The 18,724-nt window shown below is 47.7% G+C and overlaps 1 protein-coding gene across 2 annotated transcripts in view; it reads left to right on the top strand.

The window, feature by feature from the left end:
• Window positions 1-3,473: 3,473 nt before the first annotated feature.
• The window catches only part of Unc45b (unc-45 myosin chaperone B), a 30,343-nt gene continuing 15,092 nt past the window's right edge, over window positions 3,474-18,724 (top strand). The window contains exons 1-9 of one of the 2 annotated variants that reach the window (XM_008848144.2): window positions 3,474-3,542; window positions 3,887-4,054; window positions 4,823-4,859; window positions 5,508-5,683; window positions 7,171-7,260; window positions 9,572-9,739; window positions 10,273-10,441; window positions 12,453-12,623; window positions 15,657-15,828. In XM_008848144.2, the coding sequence (XP_008846366.1) occupies window positions 3,887-4,054; window positions 4,823-4,859; window positions 5,508-5,683; window positions 7,171-7,260; window positions 9,572-9,739; window positions 10,273-10,441; window positions 12,453-12,623; window positions 15,657-15,828 (1,151 nt within the window). In that variant the 5' untranslated portion in view covers window positions 3,474-3,542. Of the gene's footprint in view, window positions 3,543-3,847; window positions 4,055-4,822; window positions 4,860-5,507; window positions 5,684-7,170; window positions 7,261-9,571; window positions 9,740-10,272; window positions 10,442-12,452; window positions 12,624-15,656; window positions 15,829-18,724 lie in introns of both variants that reach the window. The other variant, XM_017801964.1, reaches the window with a different exon arrangement.

Here is an 18,724-nt window from a genome sequence, read left to right as displayed (position 1 = left end):
GGTGAGGCGGAGGGACAGAGCGCCGTTTGGGTGGCCTGCAGGCCTGCCGCGGGCCACAGCGCCCTCTCGTGTCCGGAGGAGAGCATCTGTCTGCGTGGTGGGAGGATTGCAAAGCGGCTCCCTAGGCGACCTCCACAGCCTTCCACAGCATGTAGGTGCACACCGCTCACCAGGAGGTTTCTTTGCAGCTTTAGTATATGAAGGAAGCCAATGCGTCGAGAAGTTAATCGATTTGCCGCACACAACCCCCGACGACTAACAGATGCAGGAAATGGTGGGGCGTTCCAGGGGTGAAAATGTAAACCAGAAACTGACTATAGGGTTGAAGCAGAAACTTTATTAATTTGTTTATTTGTTTTTGACATAGAGTTTTGATAGTAGTCTAGGTTGAACTTGAACTCCGTGATCCTCCTGCCTCAGCCTCCCAGGGAGGTGGGATTACAGGTGTCACCGTGTCAGCTCAGCTGTTTTGTTTTTTTCTGAGCTCTTTCAACGTGTGGCCTCTTCTGTTACAGTGTTTTGCACAAGCAGTTTACTCTGTCTGGAACTGTTATGGACAGAATTGAGTCTCCCCTCCCCTCATGCCTATGTCAAAATAATACAGACCCTACAAGAAAGCAATAAAAGTTAAAGGAGATCACAAAGGTAGAGCCCTAGCAGAGTGGGCCAATGGCCTTGTAAGGGAGGGAACCTTCAAAGAATACACCCTGTTCCTCTGTTCTGTCTCTATCTCTCCACCTCTACCCAGGCGCTGAGCACATACAGAGGAGACCATGTGAACCCAGAAGGAGGCTGTCTGCAAGGAAAAGAGAGCATCCTACCTGTAGCCTGAAAATGGTCTGGAGGCAGGGCAGGCAGGCCTGGGAGGCTGAGGGTGGTGGAGGTGAGAGGTAGGGCTGTGAGGCAGCCCCTGTCCTGACAGGGATGGGCCATCATCCTGGCCATCTCACCTGGAACCCTTGGCTTGGAAAAGGTGCTTCTTACTGCCTGGACCACTGCTCTGAAGAGACCAAGCTTTCACCAGGTCACAGTTGGCCTTTTGCCCAACGCGGGCAATTTTCGAGCCTTTTGAGATCAAACCCCAGCAAAGTCTCCTACTTACAACTTGAGCCCAGACCTCAGGTTTATTGCAGGCAGCCTGAAGCTTCATGGATCATAACTTCCACTGGCTCTCCCCACCCCAGTCAGAGGCTGCACCACCACAACCCATTCACGATTTTGCCTGCTGTTCTTACTTTCCCATGGGGTTGATCATGTACTCCTCAGCTCCAGAGTTGTGAGAAGGTACGTGATAGGTAAAAAGTTGGCGGAGAACGAGCGAATGGATGATGAGGCACCGAGGCACAGCTTAAACTCCATCAAAATAGGGTTTATTAGCAAAGGAACACATGGGGCAGATTCCCTTGCAGGCAGGGAAAATGTCTGCCCGGGTCTTGAGCTGGGGTCTTTTAAAAGGGAGGCTTCTGCTTCCTGCAGAAGGCGGGAAGATGTATTTTTTTTTAAAGTTGGGGCGTGGAGTGGGAGAACGGGACTGTTAAAACCTGTCCTTTTTAGAGATCAAAGGGGAAGCCTGCTGTGTTGGCCAAACAGTGGAGAAAAGTCTGCTTCTCTTGACTTGAAAGACCAAGGTGCTTATCAGCTAGGTTCCCTTTTCTCAGGAGCATGAGAAGTCCTTGGGATCTTGTTGGTGAGGGGGCAAGGCTATCTGAACCTTAACAGTAAACCTGTCGTGTAAGCCTCTGAGCCTGTGGTATTCTGCTATGGCAGCCTCCATGGGCCAAGACAGGATAGTTCCTCATTGCTCATCCTCATTGTCCTAAACTGTCATTCATTCATTCATTCATTCATCCATCCATCCATCAACCAAATGAATTGGGCACTCACTCTCTGCCAGACTTTGATCTGGGAACTCCACAGAGATTAACTCAATTATCCTTTACTCAAGGAACCCTTTCCTAAACTGTTATCTTTGTGTGTGTGTGTGTGTGTGTGTATGTTTTGCAAGCATCCTGGTTTTCTTCATTACCAATTCCATTTCCTGTTGTACAGGAGATGCGGAAGAAATGCTTGTGAAATGAATTACTAAATCAGGAATTGAATGTAGGATCACTTGGACCAAAAGTTGTAGAACTGAAGTTTCTCTGCTAGTGGAGAGATTATTACCTCATTGTTAACAAACAAACAACCCTATGTGTTAGGGCTGGGCCTTATATTCAGCAGTGGAATCTGTAAAGGTCACATAGCTGTATATCCATATGTCCAAGGTCACAGGTATACCTGCAGAATCTAGTGAGGGTAAACCCCCCCTTTTCTTCAGGGTCTTTCAGATGATTCTTAAACTATATAGGAGGAAGGTGGTGAAAAGAGATGAGAGGAGCAAAGCATCAACATGAAGATCTTTCATTCATTCATATTCATTCAGAAAAGACACATGGGGCACTGACTGCCAGGCCCTGAGCCTGCAATGGTGATGGGAAAACTTACTGAGCAGCTGGTCTTGCCCTCCTGTAGAACACAGCCTAGAGAAACTGAAAGATAGGGGAATTGTTTGCCATGGCACCCTCATCGGCTGAGGAGAAGCAAACAATGCTTGCTCCATAGAGACCCCTCTGCCATGGTGAATGCTGCTTGTGAAGAGGGAGCCTCCTCTAATCCTAATCCTGGGAGCTCTGGATCAAAGGAAGTGTTACAGTCTTCAGCCTTAGGCAATTCCAGGTCTTACCTAAACCTTACCCTGGGATAATTAAGTCTGATGGGGGAGGAACAGAGAGTCCTCAAGGAGCTCACAGCTAGATGGGGGAATAAATATGTTCATCAACACCGACCAGAAGAGACAGGAGACAGGAAGTTCACTCAACAGCAACCTCCTCACAGCACATGGAATAAGCCAGTCCTGCTGGGCTTTCTGAAAAGCAAGGGCACCCACAAGCAAATGCAGAAAAATACATTGAGTGGAGAACATGTATGAGGGGAGAACATGTATGAGAAAGGGCTCTTCCTTCACTCCACTTCCCCCCTTGTTCCAGAAAGGCATTTCTGGAAGTCTCCAGTTGGTCTGGGACCTGGGCAGCTGCTCTGTGTCCAAGTTTATCAGCCCCTCAGCTGTCACTCTGCTCCCAAAATAGCAGTGGTTGGGGGAGGGTTGTTTATCTGGGATGGAGGTAGGGAAGGGGCCTTATAACTTTGCCTAGAAAGGACCTATCTTGGGGGCAGGGGAGAGAGTGTTTCCATCTTTCTGGATCTTTCTCTTACTCTTTGCAGTATGAGTCTCAAGTCCTGCAGAAATATCTGAGTGGGGTGCTCAAGGGCTGGGGTAGTCAGTCCCTCCATGTGATCATGAACGTCCAGTCCAGAAAAGGGGAGGGCCCTGTATCAATGACAGCCTCCAGGGGCACCTGGCCCTGTGGCCAAATATAGTCTGGACTTGCTGGCTGGGACGATAAAGTCTGCTGGGTGGGGGCTGGGAGTGGTACACAGAGGCTGGCCGAGGCGGACTGCTGACCTCAGAGCAGCACCTAAGAGAAGGTGTCCCTGTGGAGAAGGTGAGCTGGTTGGGAGACTGGGCAAGGAGAAGCACTGACCATCATCAGGCCTGCATGGGAGGGAACTCAGGCCTTGGGGAAGTGCCATCACCCACCTAGCTGGGAGGGATAGAGAGGAAGGTACAGGGGCTCTAACATCCCTCTCAACTGGGGCCAAACTCCAAGCAAGCGTCAGTGCCCTTTGGGAGCAGTGAACTTGGGGGTGCTGTGGTAGATCTCTTCTAGGTAGATTCCCATTGTCCACTGTGGTGGGGCAAAGCTGGGGCTCATGACCTCATCTCAGAAGTCCTCCCCTGGGTCTGCAGCAAGAAGCTGACCACACAGGGCTGCCTGTGTCCTGACAGATGGCAGAGGCAGAAGCAGCACAGCTGAAGGAAGAAGGGAACCGGCACTTCCAGCTCCAGGACTACAAAGCAGCGACCAAGAGCTACAGCCAGGCCCTGAAACTGACCAAGGACAAGGCCCTGCTGGCCACACTCTACCGGAACCGAGCAGCCTGCGGCCTGAAAATGGTCTGGTGTAGGGCAGGCAGGCCTGAGAGGCTGAGGGTGGTGGAGGTGGGAGGTAGGACTGTGAGGCAGCCCCTGTCCTGACAGGGATGGGCCATCATCCTGGCTATCTCACCTGGAACCCTTGGGTTAGAAAAGGTGCTTCTTACTGCCTGGACCACTGCTCTGAAGAGACCAAGCATTCACCAGGTCACAGTCGGCCTCTCGCCCAGTGCGGGTGATTTTTGAGCATTGTGCCACTCCTCTTTTTTTTTTATTATTAATATTTGTATTTTATGTGTATTCGTGTATTGCCTGCACGTAGGTAAGTGCACATGTGTCATGCAATGCCTGCGGAGGACAGAAGAGGCTGTTGGATCCCCTGGGACTGGAGTTACGGACAGTTGTTAGCTGCCATGTGGGTGCTGGGATTCGAACCCAGGTCTTCTGCAAGAGCAGTCAGTGTTCTTAACCGCTGAGCCATCTCTCCAGCCCTGCAACTCTTAAGAACAGCCTGTGACAGCCCTTATTGTCATTCCCATATTGTAATGAAGAAATCCAAGGGTCAGAGGGTGTTATTAGCTCCAGCAAGCTCTATGGGGAAAAAGGAGCTGGGATTCAAACCCAGGGTTGCCTCATATGAAGCCTGCCTGCTTTTCTGTTCTAGACAAGGAGCACATTGTGCTCCTCTGGCTGCCTGCGGATCCCCGACTAACTTCTCTTGCTTAGGGTACACTGGTTGTCTCTGCACTGGGCCTTCACCAATGGAGCCTCTTCTTTCTTGTTTCTCAGGAGAGCTATGCCCAGGCAGCTTCAGATGCTTCGAGAGGTGAGCCCCTCCCTCTACCCTGTCCTAGAAAGGGCCCTGCAGGGGCTTGGATCTGGCTCCCATTATTTGGAGGTACTGACAGTCTATGGATTTTGAAGGGCAAGGACCAGCAGGAGAAAGGAATGAAAACATCTGGCAATATTTAGCTCAGGGAAGACAATTCCCAGGTGGGATGGAGAGGGTTGGGTTTATTCTCATGGGCTCTAGGACTAGGCTTAGAATCAAAGGACAAAGGTACAGGGAACGTATTTCAGATAGGAATGTGGAAAGGTTTTCTGATGGAGTTGACTGGCTGTCTTGGAAAGGAGGGTGCGCTAGGGGATACAAGCACCAGTCAGATGGGCCTTTGACAAGAATCCTGTGGCAGAGGCTGGAGCCTCAGGAATTGAATGGGAAAAGGGTGTGTGTGTGTGTGTGTGTGTGTGTGTGTGTGTGTGTGTGTGGTGTTGGAGGAATGAATGATAGAGCTTTTTAAGCTTTCTTCCAACCTTGAGACTCTATGGAACTTCTCCCTAACAAAGTGATGCTGTGAGGCAAATAGATCACGTGGGTGGATAATCTCTGAAGGCACAATTCCTGGGGTAGTGGAGTAGGGAGAAGCAGTCTGCAGCCTGGTCCCCTGATGACCTGCCTGTCTCCCCTTTATAGCCATTGATATTAACTCCTCCGACATCAAGGCTTTATATCGGCGATGCCAGGCACTGGAGCACTTGGGCAAGTTGGACCAGGCCTTTAAGGATGTGCAGCGGTGTGCCACCCTTGAGCCTCGGAACCAGAACTTCCAGGAGACACTGAGGAGGCTCAACACCAGCATCCAGGAGAAGGTAAGCCAGGTGCTTCCTAAGAACCTTAATTGCTTCCATCTCATTCCTAGGAGAGATGAGCTAGGGAAGTAAGACATGAGGACAGAGTCTGTCCTGTTGCTATGCTCTGAACACGAGTCAGCACATGGCAGTAGCCAGCTGGGTAGGTGCATCTACCTGTGAGTGATGAAGAGAGGCTGTGATCCTGGGTGAGGACACAAGCTACCAAGGGCTGGAACACAGGTCTTTTAAAAGAATTATGATCCCCTAGTGAGTCTGCTGCATGACCTTCTGTTTCTAGGAGAGGAAAGGCAGCCTGGGATCCTTGTGAGCCCAGGAGATTAATGAGGGAAACGGTCTGAGTTTGTGGGAACGTGAGGTATTTGCTGAGAAGATGGACAGAGTAGGGAAAAAAGTCCTGCATCCTCATCTTGGCTCAGCCCCTGACTTTCTGAGGACCCCTTAGAGGTGTTGACCTCTTATAAGATCAGGGATGCAACAGCTCATTATGCTCCCTGCTACAAATCCTAGTAACTCCTGTGTGTCTACAGCAGCTGGGGCAGGACTAGGTACACTATCTGGGGTGCAGACTCAGGGCTGGGGAAATGGAAAAGAAGGGAAGATCAGAGAAGGTGTGGGTGAAGGAGGAGTCTGCCCACCCCTGAGGAGAAGCACGCAGTCAGGTGGAGGTGTAGAACAGCAGAGCTCAGCTGTAAGAGGCACAGAAGGAGCTGGTCAGATGGCTATTCAGGTCATGTTATGAAGAATTCAGAGCATTGGGGTTCTGTGGACGTGTGAGGGTTTGGATGTCCTAACAGAATTTTTTCCATTTGCTTAGTTTGATAATTGAGAGCTGCTTTTGGTTTATAAGTTTGGAGACAAATTTCTGCTTTAGTCCCCACTTAAATGTCTAATAGTCGATTGCTCACAAAGCTCTAAACTTGGGCTGATGATCCCTTGCCCTCCAAGGTTGTGGTGATGACCGTATGGTACAATGAATGTAACTAACTAGACTGCGAACTTGGTGGATCAAAGAATTGATTTTGTTCATCATTCTGTCCCCAGCATCTAGAACACTGCCTGGCACAAAGTGGTTATTTAGTTAACTTAAAAATTCTTTTATTACTACTACTGCTGCTGCTGCTACTACTACTACTACTACTACTACTACTACTACTACTACTACTACTACTTATTATGTGTATGTGATGAGTGTGATGTGTGTGCACGTATGTGGCAGTCAGAGGAGTTGGAAGTCAATTCTCTCCTTCCATCTTTACATGGGTCTCTCAGATCGAACTCTGGTCTTCAGGCTTGCACTACAAGTGCCTTTAACCAGTTAAATCATCCCTTCGCCCCAGTTACCATTTGCTGAATGTAAATGAATGACTGTGCTGGTGTCCAGAGTAGATACTTTATTGTTTACTGAAATGACGTATATAAAGAATAAACAGAAGTGATGTGGACCAGCTTCATGCCTCCCTCTGGGCTCCTTCATCTCTCCTCAGCTCCGTGTGCAGTTTTCCACAGACTCCAGGGTACAGACAATGTTTGAGATCCTCCTGGACGAAAACAGCGAGACTGATAAGCGGGAAAAGGTAAGTGATATGCTGTGTCGGCCAGCAGAGGGCGCGCTGACCATGCATCTCCTGCTATGTGCTTCCTGGGTACTGAGAGCGAAAGAGGGTGTTGTCCCTCAACATGGAGAACAGCTGGCCCCAAATCTGTCCCATTAGAAAACACAGCCCGAACCACAAGAAGGAGTAGGATTAGGGTCAAATCACTGTAAAGAGTATTGCAGTAGGGCCGGATGACATCTTTATTTAAAATTGGATGTTTGGTTCATTGTGAATTTTTTGGTCTTGATTTTTTTTTTTTTTTTTTTTTTTTTTTTTTTTTTTTTTTTTGTCTTTTTGAGGCAGGGTCTCCCTGTAGCCCCAGCTGTCTTGGAACTCACCATGTAGACCAGGCTGGCCTCGAACTCACAGAGATCTGCCTGCCTCTGCCTCCCAAGTGCTGGGATTAAAGGTGTGCGCCACCACACACGGCTAAAGTCTGCTTTCTTATTAAAACTCAATTTCTGTTTCTTTGGCTGCTTGGTTTTCTCCTTGTACGTGTCGTCCAGCTTTATGCTGATACTTGTTTTTTTTTTTTTAAATAATTTATTGAGAATTTCTTTTTTTATTGCCTGTGTGTAGGTAAGTGCACCCGTGTCGTGCAATGCCCGCGGAGGTCAGAAGAGTCTGTCAGATCCCCTGGAACTGGAATTACAGACAGTTGTTAGTTGCCATGTGGGTGCTGGGATTCGAACCTGAGTCTTCTGCAAGAACAACCAGTGTTCTTAACCACTGAGACATCTATGCATGCATATAAAGTGTTTTAATCAAATCCATGCCCACTTCCTCCCCTCCAACTCCTTCCATATCTCCCCATCACTTTTTTTCTGATAACTTCATATATTCTTTCTTCTTCTTTTGTTTTTATTTTTTTATGGGGCTTTGTGCTACTCTAACATTCCTCCCTCTGAAGAGGTAACCCTAAAATCTTTTAAGGATTAGATAAAAGCTCCCAAATACTTTTGACATTTTTGGCCTTTGGAATGGAGTATGTTGCTAAGAAGCCCAAGGACATTGTGAGTTTTAGCCAAGAAACTGGCTGCTTTTCTCTGGGGTCTTTTTACCCTAACTGCCTAGCCAATTCCTACCTCCTATTCTTATCACACCATCCTCTGAAGAGGTCACCCAAATTGCCAATAGGGAATAGGGACGCAGACTGCTCTGGCTTCTTCCATGCTGAACAGAGACACAGGGTGAGGAAATTGGGGTACACCTCCAGTGGGTCTATCTAAAAGACTCCCAAATTGCATAACTCTTATCACCACAAGGAGGCAGGATCCAGGCGTGCTCAGTCAGTCCCCTGCATTCTCAGCCCCAATGCTAGAGGGAGGCCAGAACCCAGCACTCTCTTGGTGGTCTGCTGAGATCACAGCTGCTACACTGATGGAGGTGGGAGCCCACCCTCTCAGGCTGTCTGCTAAGAGCTCAGCCTTAGCCTACCAAAGCCAGGTCTGCCCTGGGGCCTTGGGAGGGGCCTCACGAAAACCTAGGTAAGGGCATGGGTATGGCTCAATTAGGGGAAGCTCACCACCATGTGGAGGCAGGATCTGGGCAGGTGCTTTCAGGCAGTCCTCTGCATTCTTAGCCCCTATGCCAGATGGAGGCCAGAATCCGGCACTCTCTGGTGATCTGCTGATATCACAGCCACTACACTGAAGGAGGTTGGAACCCACCCTCTGGAAGACAATAATTTTAAAAAATTATTTATTTTTATGTGTATGAGTGTTTTGCCTGCATGTATGTAAGTGCACCACATGTGTGCAATGCCCACGGATGCCAGAAGAGGGTGCTGGATACTCTGGAACTGGAGTTACATACAGATGATTATTAGCCACCATGTAGATATTGGGAACTGAATCTGGGTTCTCTGCAAGAGCAGCCAGTGGTCTTAACTGCTGAGCCATCTCTTCAGCTCCAGAAAACAATGTTTTTAACATGTAAAGAAAGTTCATTTCTCTACCTTTCCTATCTTTCTCCATAAGCAGGCATACACAGTTTTATTTTAATATTCGTGCACTCAGAGTAAACCTATGATCTGATTCTGCTTGTCAGTCATATGTCCAAGTGACTGTTGTGTCTGTGACCAGCTGTGGCATATTTTGAGTTGGTCCTTATGCAAATCATTTTGCCTTCTTTTGGATTATGCCTTGGGGCTTGTATTCAGGAGTAGGAATACAAAATGAAAGAATGTATCAATGTTCTAAAGATATGACTCATGCATCAGCCCCTGCACTGGGCTCACAGTTAAGACCTCTGTCCAGCTCTCTGACGACCCTCGTTGCCTCTCCCTCAGGCTGCCAACAACCTCATTGTCTTGGGCCGTGAGGAAGCAGGGGCCGAGAGGATCTTCCAGAGCAACGGGGTGGGCCTGCTGCTGCAGCTTATGGACACTAAGCGGCCTGAGCTGGTGCTGGCTGCTGTGCGGACCCTGTCGGGCATGAGCAGTGGCCACCGAGCTAGGGTGAGGGCCTGGGGATGGGTGTGTGTGGTGAAGGTGGCAGTGGGTCCAAGGATCCAGAAGGTAGCCCATGGTCAAGGCTGTGGTTGGCATAAATAGAACCTGAGACAGAGCCTAAAGTGCCCTCTGACTCCCAGCCTGGGTCATATAAATCCCAACTCAAAGAGTGCTCTAGGCCTTTTCCCTGTTGAAAGTGGACGATAGGAAGAACGGAATACAAAGGCATCAAATTTTATGTTTTTCATACTCAGCCTTTGAATATGAAGGTGTCTTTTACATTCCTTACACATCTCAGTAAGGTCCTGCCACTTGCAAAGGCTCCGTGCCCCCAGGTTGCAAGGGGCTCTTGTGTGGAGTGACACAGTTCTGAGCTCTAGAAGGAGGCATCCCAGTGTGGGCCCCTCAAGGTGTTGGCTGTCTGGTTTCCCTTCCCTATATCATAGAGAGGGTGGGAGGGTTATCACCCAATTTCTAACCTGCACTGCAGCTAGAAAGGAGGGTCAGAGCTGCTGACTCTTGTTCCTGCTGGGGTCTAGGCAACCGTCATCTTGCATGCAGTCCGCATAGACCGAATCTGCAGCCTCATGGCAGCAGAGAATGAAGAGATGTCTCTGGCTGTCTGCAACCTGCTCCAGGCCATCATTGACTCCCTGTCTGGGGAGGACAAGCGGGAACATCGGGGAAAGGAAGAGGCCCTGGTTCTAGGTAGGAGGCATTCTTTGGCTCTGGTTCATCTGCTTTCCGAGAGAGAGCCAGTCACCACTTCATACAGCAGCTCCTATGTGCAGGGCTGGCCTGTTTTCATTTCGATGTGTATTTTGTGGTTTTAAGAGTGCAAGTAGCACAATCTAATGGGTACCGAGTTACAAATATTTTTTTTTTTTGGTCTTTTTGAGACAGGGTCTCCCTGTAGCCCCAGCTGGCCTGGAACTTATTATGTGGACCAGGCTGGCCTTGAAATCACAGAGATCTGCCTGCCTCTGCCTCCCGAGTAATGGGATTAAAGGCCTGCGTTACCACGCCCAGCCTCAAAGTTTCAATTTTACAAGGTGAAAAAGTGCTGTGGATGGATGGTGGTGATGGTGGTGATGATGGTGGTGATGGTTACACATCAATGTGAGTGCGTTCAGTGCCACTCAGTAGTAGACTTAAAACTCGTTAAAATGGTAAATTTTTCTTTTCTTTTGGTCTTTTTGAGACAGGGTCTCCCTGTAGCCCCAGATGGCCTGGGACTTGCTGTGTAGACCGGGTTGGCCTTATTATTATTAAAATAATAATAAAAGTATTTAAAAAATAAATATCTGCTGTGGCTGGGAGAGTCACAGAGGTATGTTCACTCAGAAAACTGTATTTTAAATAAGTTTATAGATTCTCTTTTATAGATATATTAGAATTCATCAACCAGTTTCATGTTGCTGGAGATCTGGGTCATTTCAAATTTGCATTCTTCAACACATCATTCTTTTTTTCTTAATTTAATTTAATTTGTAAAAATTTATGTGTATGCATGTATTGCCTGCATGTAGGTAAGTGCACCTGTGTTGTGCAATGCCCGCAGAGGTCAGAAGGGGCGGTCGGATCCCCTGTGGAGTTACAGACAGTTGTTAGCTGCCATGTGGTTGCTGGGATTCGAACCTGAGTCTTCTGCAAGAACAACCAGTGTTCTTAACCGCTGAGCCATCTCTCCAGCCCCAAATACTTCATTCTTTACATTACTCTGTGTTTGCATTTGTGATTACTTCCTTGGGACAAATTCCTAGGGTTAGGAGTTTCAGGCTCATAGCTGTGAAGATAACTGAAACCTTTTTTCTTTTCACCTTTCCAAGTCCTTTCTGAGAGGAATTGGACTCTCGTTAGCAAACTCAGGTCCAGAAGCTCAAGCATGAAAAAACAGTGTCTGAGAGACAAGTGCTTGAGAACAGCTGTCTGAAGAGAAATGGCTGTTGTAGGAGACAATATTCAGTGACCAGAGTGACCCTTGGACGTGTTGCTTAGGAATTTCTTTCCCTTTGCAGGGAGGAGGTATCAGACAGGCAAGGCTATCTTGGTAATTCACATGCTTCGTGTACTAGTTCCTTTTGCAGAACTGTGACCCAAACACTTGGCAGTAGCTTAAGGAAGGATTTATTTTGCTCATAGTTTCAGAGGTTCAGTTGGTAGCTGCTTGGCCTCATGTACTTGGGCAGAGCATCAGAACATCATAGTAGTGGGAGCATGACTAGAAGGAGGTTGTTCATGTCATGGTGGACAGGAAGTGGGGGAAGAAGGAAGGGAGAGAAGGGCAGAGGAGGAGAAGGGAAGGGAGGAGAGGGAGAAGGAGGAGAGAGATGAGGAGAAAGGGAGGGGAGAGAGGAGAAGAAAGAAAAAGGAGAGAGGAGAGAGGAGAGAGGAGAGAGAGAGGGAGGGAGAGAGAGAGAGAGAGAGAGAGAGAGAGAGAGAGAGAGAGAGAGAAAGGAGAAAGAAGAATTGGGACAAGAAACAGCCCTAAGGTAAGCCTTCCAAGGCAGCCACACCACCTGTTTCCAGAACGTCCTCAAGTAGCACCATCTGTGGAATGCAGACCAAGCATTCCATACACAAGACTGTGGAGCAGTGTGACATTCAGAGAGAAGTGGGTTCAGTACTTCTAGAGTCCTTCTAGAAGCTTCTGTTATTCCTGACCTTTCTTTGTGAGAATTTTATCTTCACTATCTGATCTTTTCCTCTTATTCTTCAGACACCAAGAAGGACCTGAAGCAGATCACCAGTCACCTGCTCGACATGCTGGTCAGTAAGAAGGTGTCTGGTCAGGGCAGAGACCAGGCGCTAAACCTGCTCAATAAGAATGTCCCCAGGAAGGACCTGTCCATTCATGACAACTCACGTACCATCTATGTGGTGGATAATGGTGAGGCGAGAGGGCTTGGGGCTTGGTCATGCCTTTAGGATGGGCTCAGGGTGCTTGTCACTGAGTAGAGATTAAAACAAAGTAGATTGCTGGGCGTGGTGGCACACACCTTTAGTCCTAGCACTTGGGAGGCAGAGGCAGGAGGATCTCTGTGAGTTTGAGGCCAGCCTGGTCTACATAGTGAGTTCCAGGCCAGCTGGGACACTACAGGGAGACCCTGTCTCAAAAAAGACACACACACACAAAACAACAACAACAACAAAAACAAAGTAGAAGCCAGGCATGGTGGCACACGCCTTTAATCCCAGCACTTGGGAGGCAGAGGCAGGTGGATCTCTGTGAGTTCAAGGCCAGCCTGGTCTACTTAGTGAGTTCCAGTTCCAGGACAGCTGGGGCTACAGGGAGAACCTGTCTCAAAAATAAAATAAAATAAAATAAAATAAAATAAAATAACCAGAGTAGATTTAGAAATCCCAGTACACCAGTGCAAAGCTGCAATGTGAGGTATATGTGTAACACAGATTGGGCTGGTGAGGGTTGGTGCTGTGAGAGGGTCAAACTTGAAGTGAGATCCTGGCCTTGGGAAGAGGCACAGGTGGAGAAGGAGGAGGCCCTGAGTGTGCTAATAGAAAGGACGTGAGAGGCTCAGGGCTCAGGTAGGATGGGAGGGAAGAGAGAGATGTAAGCTTAGGGAGTGGGTGAAATTGGAATAGGTGAATTGGGGGGAGGTCTTCGGGAGACAGGTTGTGGAGTTTGGGTTGGCTCATCAGGCCCTTCCAGTCATTTGTGTCATAATAAGAAATATATGTTTGGTCTTTTCACCCTCATGGTACACAACTTCTAAAACTGTTGGAATTTTCATTAAGCATCTTTTCTATGCTGATGAAAATAGTGGAAAAAGCCTGGATGGGGGAAGAGGAGACTCCAGGGGCACCGGCTACTTACTCAGAGGGTGGGAACGTCTTACCCGCCCACTCCCTCCACTCACCTACCCACACCTCAAATGAGTAGAGAGAGCCTGAGACTGAGGTAATCACTAACAGTGACTTAATTAACCATATCTACATCATGAAGCCTCTGTTTAAACAAAACAAAGGGAAATCACCTCTGATTGAGCTGGGGTTGATGAGCTCCCACAGGCTCTGGGAAGGTGGTGCGGTAGCCTCACCCCTCCCCTATATCTCTTCCAAAACCTTTTGCCATCAGGTCCATCCTGCTGCATCATCTTTCCTATAAACTGTTCTCCTGAGTTCTAGGAGCCAGTCTCACAAATGATTGACTCTGACAAGGGAGTCTGTAGTCATGTCAGGCAGAAGATGTGGCTAACCTAGGACCCCGTCCTTGGGCCTTCTATCTGCAGTGGAGGCCCTTGTAGATAGTGTCAGAGATGAGAGTAGTGGCCTGACAGTATGGTCAGAGATGAGCTGAGTTGGAGGACAGCCGGGGCTGGTGTCAGGCATGCAGTGTCAAGAGGAACAGCAGGGAAGCAGGAGTTTCTTTAAAGTAATACAATACACACAGTGTAAACTCCCTGTCAAACACTTTCAATTCTGTCCCAGTACCAGGAGCTCCATGCCTCCTGGGTTTGCCTCAACTCCTCCTCTTCTTCCCACTTACTAGTGCCACTCAAGATCAGAACAGCTCCAAGCCACTGCTGACAACTGGCTCTGAGATCAGGCTGTCCGTTGTCCACAAGGCAGCATGGCATGATGGTTAACATGGTTGACTTGATATCAGACATCGTGGAGAGGGTGTCCTTGGCTGTGTCACTGGGCCAGCTACAGGATCTTGAGCAGAGTCTTTGACTTGTCCAGTTTTGGTTTTCCGCTTTGGGAGATGGGATTAACTGCTGACTAGTAGGGTGATTGTTAGGGTTAGATCAGGGAGCACATACAAGATTCTTGGCATGCAGGACATGCTCAGATTAGTCTGCTACTCTTTTTTTTTTCAGGGAGGTGGGGATCAAACTCAGGGACTTGCACACGCCAGGCAGGCACTCTCAGTCCTCAGCCCCAATTTACAGCTCTGTTAAGCCGACTGTCCCATCTGCGTTGTTACCACTCAGCACCCATAGAGCCTTCTTGCACATTTATGTATCTGTTTTCCAGACTGCACTGAAGGCAGGATAGACAAGGGACTTGTTTATTAATCTGCTTGTTCAACAAGCATGTGACTACTGAATTAGTCTGGTGAAGGAAGTCATTGAAGATTCTTCAACAAAGAGATGAGAAGAGAGACTGATACTAAACATTAAAGAAATAACTCATTTTGGGGGCTAGAGAGATGACCCAGTGGTTAAGAGCACTGGCTGCTCTTGCAGAGGACCTGGCAGCTAACAGCCATCTGTAACTCCAGTTCCAGGGGGATCTGAAGCCCTCTTCTCACCTCCACGGACATTTCATGACACAGGTGCACTTACACACATGAAGGCAATACACTCATTCTTAAAATAAAAATAAAAATAAAGAAAACTAACTAATTTTAAGGAAGTTTACCTTAAAGTAATAAAATGCACATAGTGTAAGCTTGCTGTCAAGCACTTTTAATTCTGTCCCAGCACCCAGAGCTCCATGCCTCCTGCATTTACCTTGACCGTTCTCACTAGCACCACCCAAGGTCTGATAGTGATGGCTCTGAGTAGGCACTAGGCCGTTTCTGTACATTGTCTGACTGAGTCCTAGTCTATAAAGTAGGTAGTATTATTTCTCTTTTACAAATCAAGAAACTGAGGCCTGGGGGAAGAAGAATGTGAAGTGTATGTAAGGAAGATTATATAGACTAGCAGTGCTGGTCAAGTTCTCTGTGATCAACTAGTGTTGAATTTGAGACTGTGGAAATATTCTCAAGTGAATTGCTTAAGATAGGTGCAGAATCAGGAGGGAGACAGGGAACTCGTGTTCCTTCTCCAGTGCCCTGCACTCTGGCTAGGCTGTGTGTTGTCTGAAGCCGTAGCTGGATGGGGAGCCCACAATGAGACATTTCTGAGGGGATGGAGCCCCTCAGGAATCTCACCCTTACTGTGTCCCCCCTTAGGCCTGAGGAAGATCCTGAAGGTCGTGGGGCAGGTTCCAGACCTGCCCTCCTGCCTGCCACTGACTGACAACACCCGCATGCTGGCCTCTATCCTCATCAACAAGCTCTACGATGACCTGCGCTGTGATCCAGAGCGCGACCACTTCCGCAAGATCTGCGAGGAGTACATCACGTGAGTGTCCCTGCGCATTAGAGACCTGAGGCTGTGGAGCCAACTATCCCCACCTTTAGCAACTTACAGCCATAATAATCAATTATTACCTCTCAGTAGGATGGACTTTTGGGAGTTGTGCTGCTGGTTGGTTTTGGCTTGGGGTCTCCCATGAAGTCACAGTCATGCTGGCCTGGGCTGCAGCCATCAGATAGCTTGATGGCTCAACTGGGGCTAGAAGATGCTTCTAGAAGGCTTCACTTACATGGTGGCATGCTGGTGTTGGCTGCTGGTGAGGACTTGAGTTCCTCTCCATCTGGAACTCTCCACCAGCTGCTGAGTCCACATGGCAGCTGGTTTCCCCAATGAGTCATCAGAAATAGTGAGGAGGAAGGGCAGTGTCCCTGTACTCCAGCCTCAGCTGCCACATGCCACCATTTCCAGTGAAATCTGTTCAATAGAAAGAAGTTGTGAAGGTGGGTCTTAAGGAGTGACTCAGATTCCATCTTGTGAAAGGAGGAGTTTTCAAATATTTCTGGACAAGGGCTGAAGGTGTAGCTCAGTGGTAGAACATCTGTCTAGGCTGCACGAGGCCCTAGGTTCCATACTCAAAACTGCAAAATAAACAAAACTGGACATATTTTAGACCAACCACAGACTCCTGTGGCTGAAAGAAACATAGATGAGCTTGTCCAGAGGAGGCCAGTTCTCTCAAAAACCATGTAGCTTTGCAGAAACTCAGTAGGGGATGGAGGCTTTCACCAGCTGGGGTTCCTGGGTCTTGTCACTGCTGCCTGTCACCACAGATGCTCTTGCCAAGTCTCTCTTTCTTCTTATGTGCCCCTGCCCCTACTGTTATCCAGCCATTTGTCTGTTTAGTCCAATGATTCTCCAATTTATACATTGTCCAGATTTCTGGGACACTAGCCATGCCTCAGAATCTGGGGCGTTGCTCAGGAAGCTACATCCTGGATGAGTCCTAGGTGGGTGGGCACCACCTCTACTCTGCATCTCCTTTCTCTGCTCCCAAGGTGCGACACTGTTTCTGTAAAGGGATGGAGAGAAGATATTTTAGTTTTTGTAGGACAAGCTCCCACCTATCTATCTATCATCTATCTATCTATCTATCTATCTATCTATCTATCTATCTATCCTATCTATCTAATCTATCTATCATCTACCATCTGTCTGTCTATCTATCATCTATCTATCTATCTATCTATCTATCTGTCTATCATCCATCTATCATTTATATCATCTATCTTTTACAATATTATATTTATTATTATTAAAAATTTTTGAATTGTTTATTTTTCATGTGTATGAGTATTTTGCCTGCATGTATGTAAGTGTACCTGTGTCATGCAAAGCCCACGAAGGTCAGAAAAGGGTGTCAAATCCACTGGAGCTGGAGTTACAGATGGTTATTAGCCACCATATGGGTGCTGGGAACTGAACCCAGGTCCTCTGCAAGAGGAGCCAATGCTCTCAAACACTGAACCATCTCTCCAGCCCTTATTTATTATTTTTATTTTATTTTTATGTGTATGAGTGCATTGCCTGCATGTATATAAGTGCACCAGTATTATGCCCATAGAGGATAGAAGAGGGCATTGAATTCCCTGGAACTGGAGTTTCAGACAGTTGTAAGCCACCATATGGGTTCTGGGAACCAAACCCGGGTCCTCTGCAAGAGCCGCTATTTCTCTAGCCACTCATCCATCTATCTGTCATCTATCTATGTATCTATCTATGTATCTATCTATGTATCTATGTATCTATCTATCATCTATCTTTAAAATTTTATTTATTGTTTTTATTTTATGTGTACGAATGTATTGCCTGCATGTAGGTAAGTGCACCTGTGTCGTGCAATGCCTGCAGAGGTCAGAAGAGGCTGTTGGATTCCCTGAGACTGGAGTTATGGCCAGTTGTTAGCTGCCATGTGGGTGCTGGTATTCAAACCTTGGTCTTCTGCAAGAACAACCAGTGTTCTTAAACCCCTGAGCCATCTCTCCAGCCCCTCATCTATGTTTTTAAGCCACCAAATGAGGACTTATTCTGAGCTCTCAGCTCCTGCTAACCCCAACTTTGGTTCTTTTTCTTTTCTCTTTTTGGCACAGGATCTTATTATGTAGCCCTGGAACTCACTATGGTTGGCCTTGAACTCACAGAGATCCACCTGTCCCTGCTTCCGGAGTGCTAGGATTAAAGATATGTGTCACCACGTACCATTCAAACTTCAGTTCTTTCTTTTCTTTTCTTTTTTTTTGGTCTTTTTGAGACAGGGTCTCCCTGTAGCCCCAGCTGGCCTGGAGCTCACTTTGTAGACCAGGCCTCAAATTCACAGAGAAGCCTCTGCTTCCCAAGTGCTGGGGACTAAAGTTATGCACCACCACACCCGGCCTAACAAACTTCAGTTCTTAAAAAGCTCCTTGGTCCTTGTCCTTGCTTGTCACAGCTTCAGCCTGTCCTGCTAACTTTAGGAGTCCCTTTGCCCTTGGAGCCCAGGACCTGGTCCCAGAAGCTGGAGATAGAAGTCTGGACCTAGAAGGTTGTAGGCAAGGCTTTTTTGTTAGGACATCTGCTCCATCAAGATGGGAGATACAGCTCTGACTAAGACTAGGTGAGGCTTCCTGAACAAATGGCAGCCCTAGGAAGAGTTCCTGTCCAAAGTTGCCATTCAGGTCCTCCATGCAAATAAGGAATTCAAGCTTGCAGTGTCTAGTCCTGATTGGTCATTGTCCCGGAGCTCAGTCAAAGGCAGCTTTTTGTCAGTTGTGATGACTAGGGTAAGGCAGGTGGTGGCTCTGTTTGTACCTGTGTCTGGAGGACACATTTGTGGTTGCTGTGTTTTTAACTCTGGGGCTGTGTGTGTACCCTGGGCCCCCATTTATGCTCTTGTTTGACTTTGCTG

This window comes from Nannospalax galili, unplaced genomic scaffold (assembly GCF_000622305.1).
Source record: "Nannospalax galili isolate Female #2095 unplaced genomic scaffold, S.galili_v1.0 scaffold363, whole genome shotgun sequence".
Taxonomy (NCBI): Eukaryota; Metazoa; Chordata; class Mammalia; order Rodentia; family Spalacidae; genus Nannospalax; species Nannospalax galili.
Note: the sequence above shows the minus strand (reverse complement) of the source record. Positions and strands in the feature narration are given on the sequence as shown.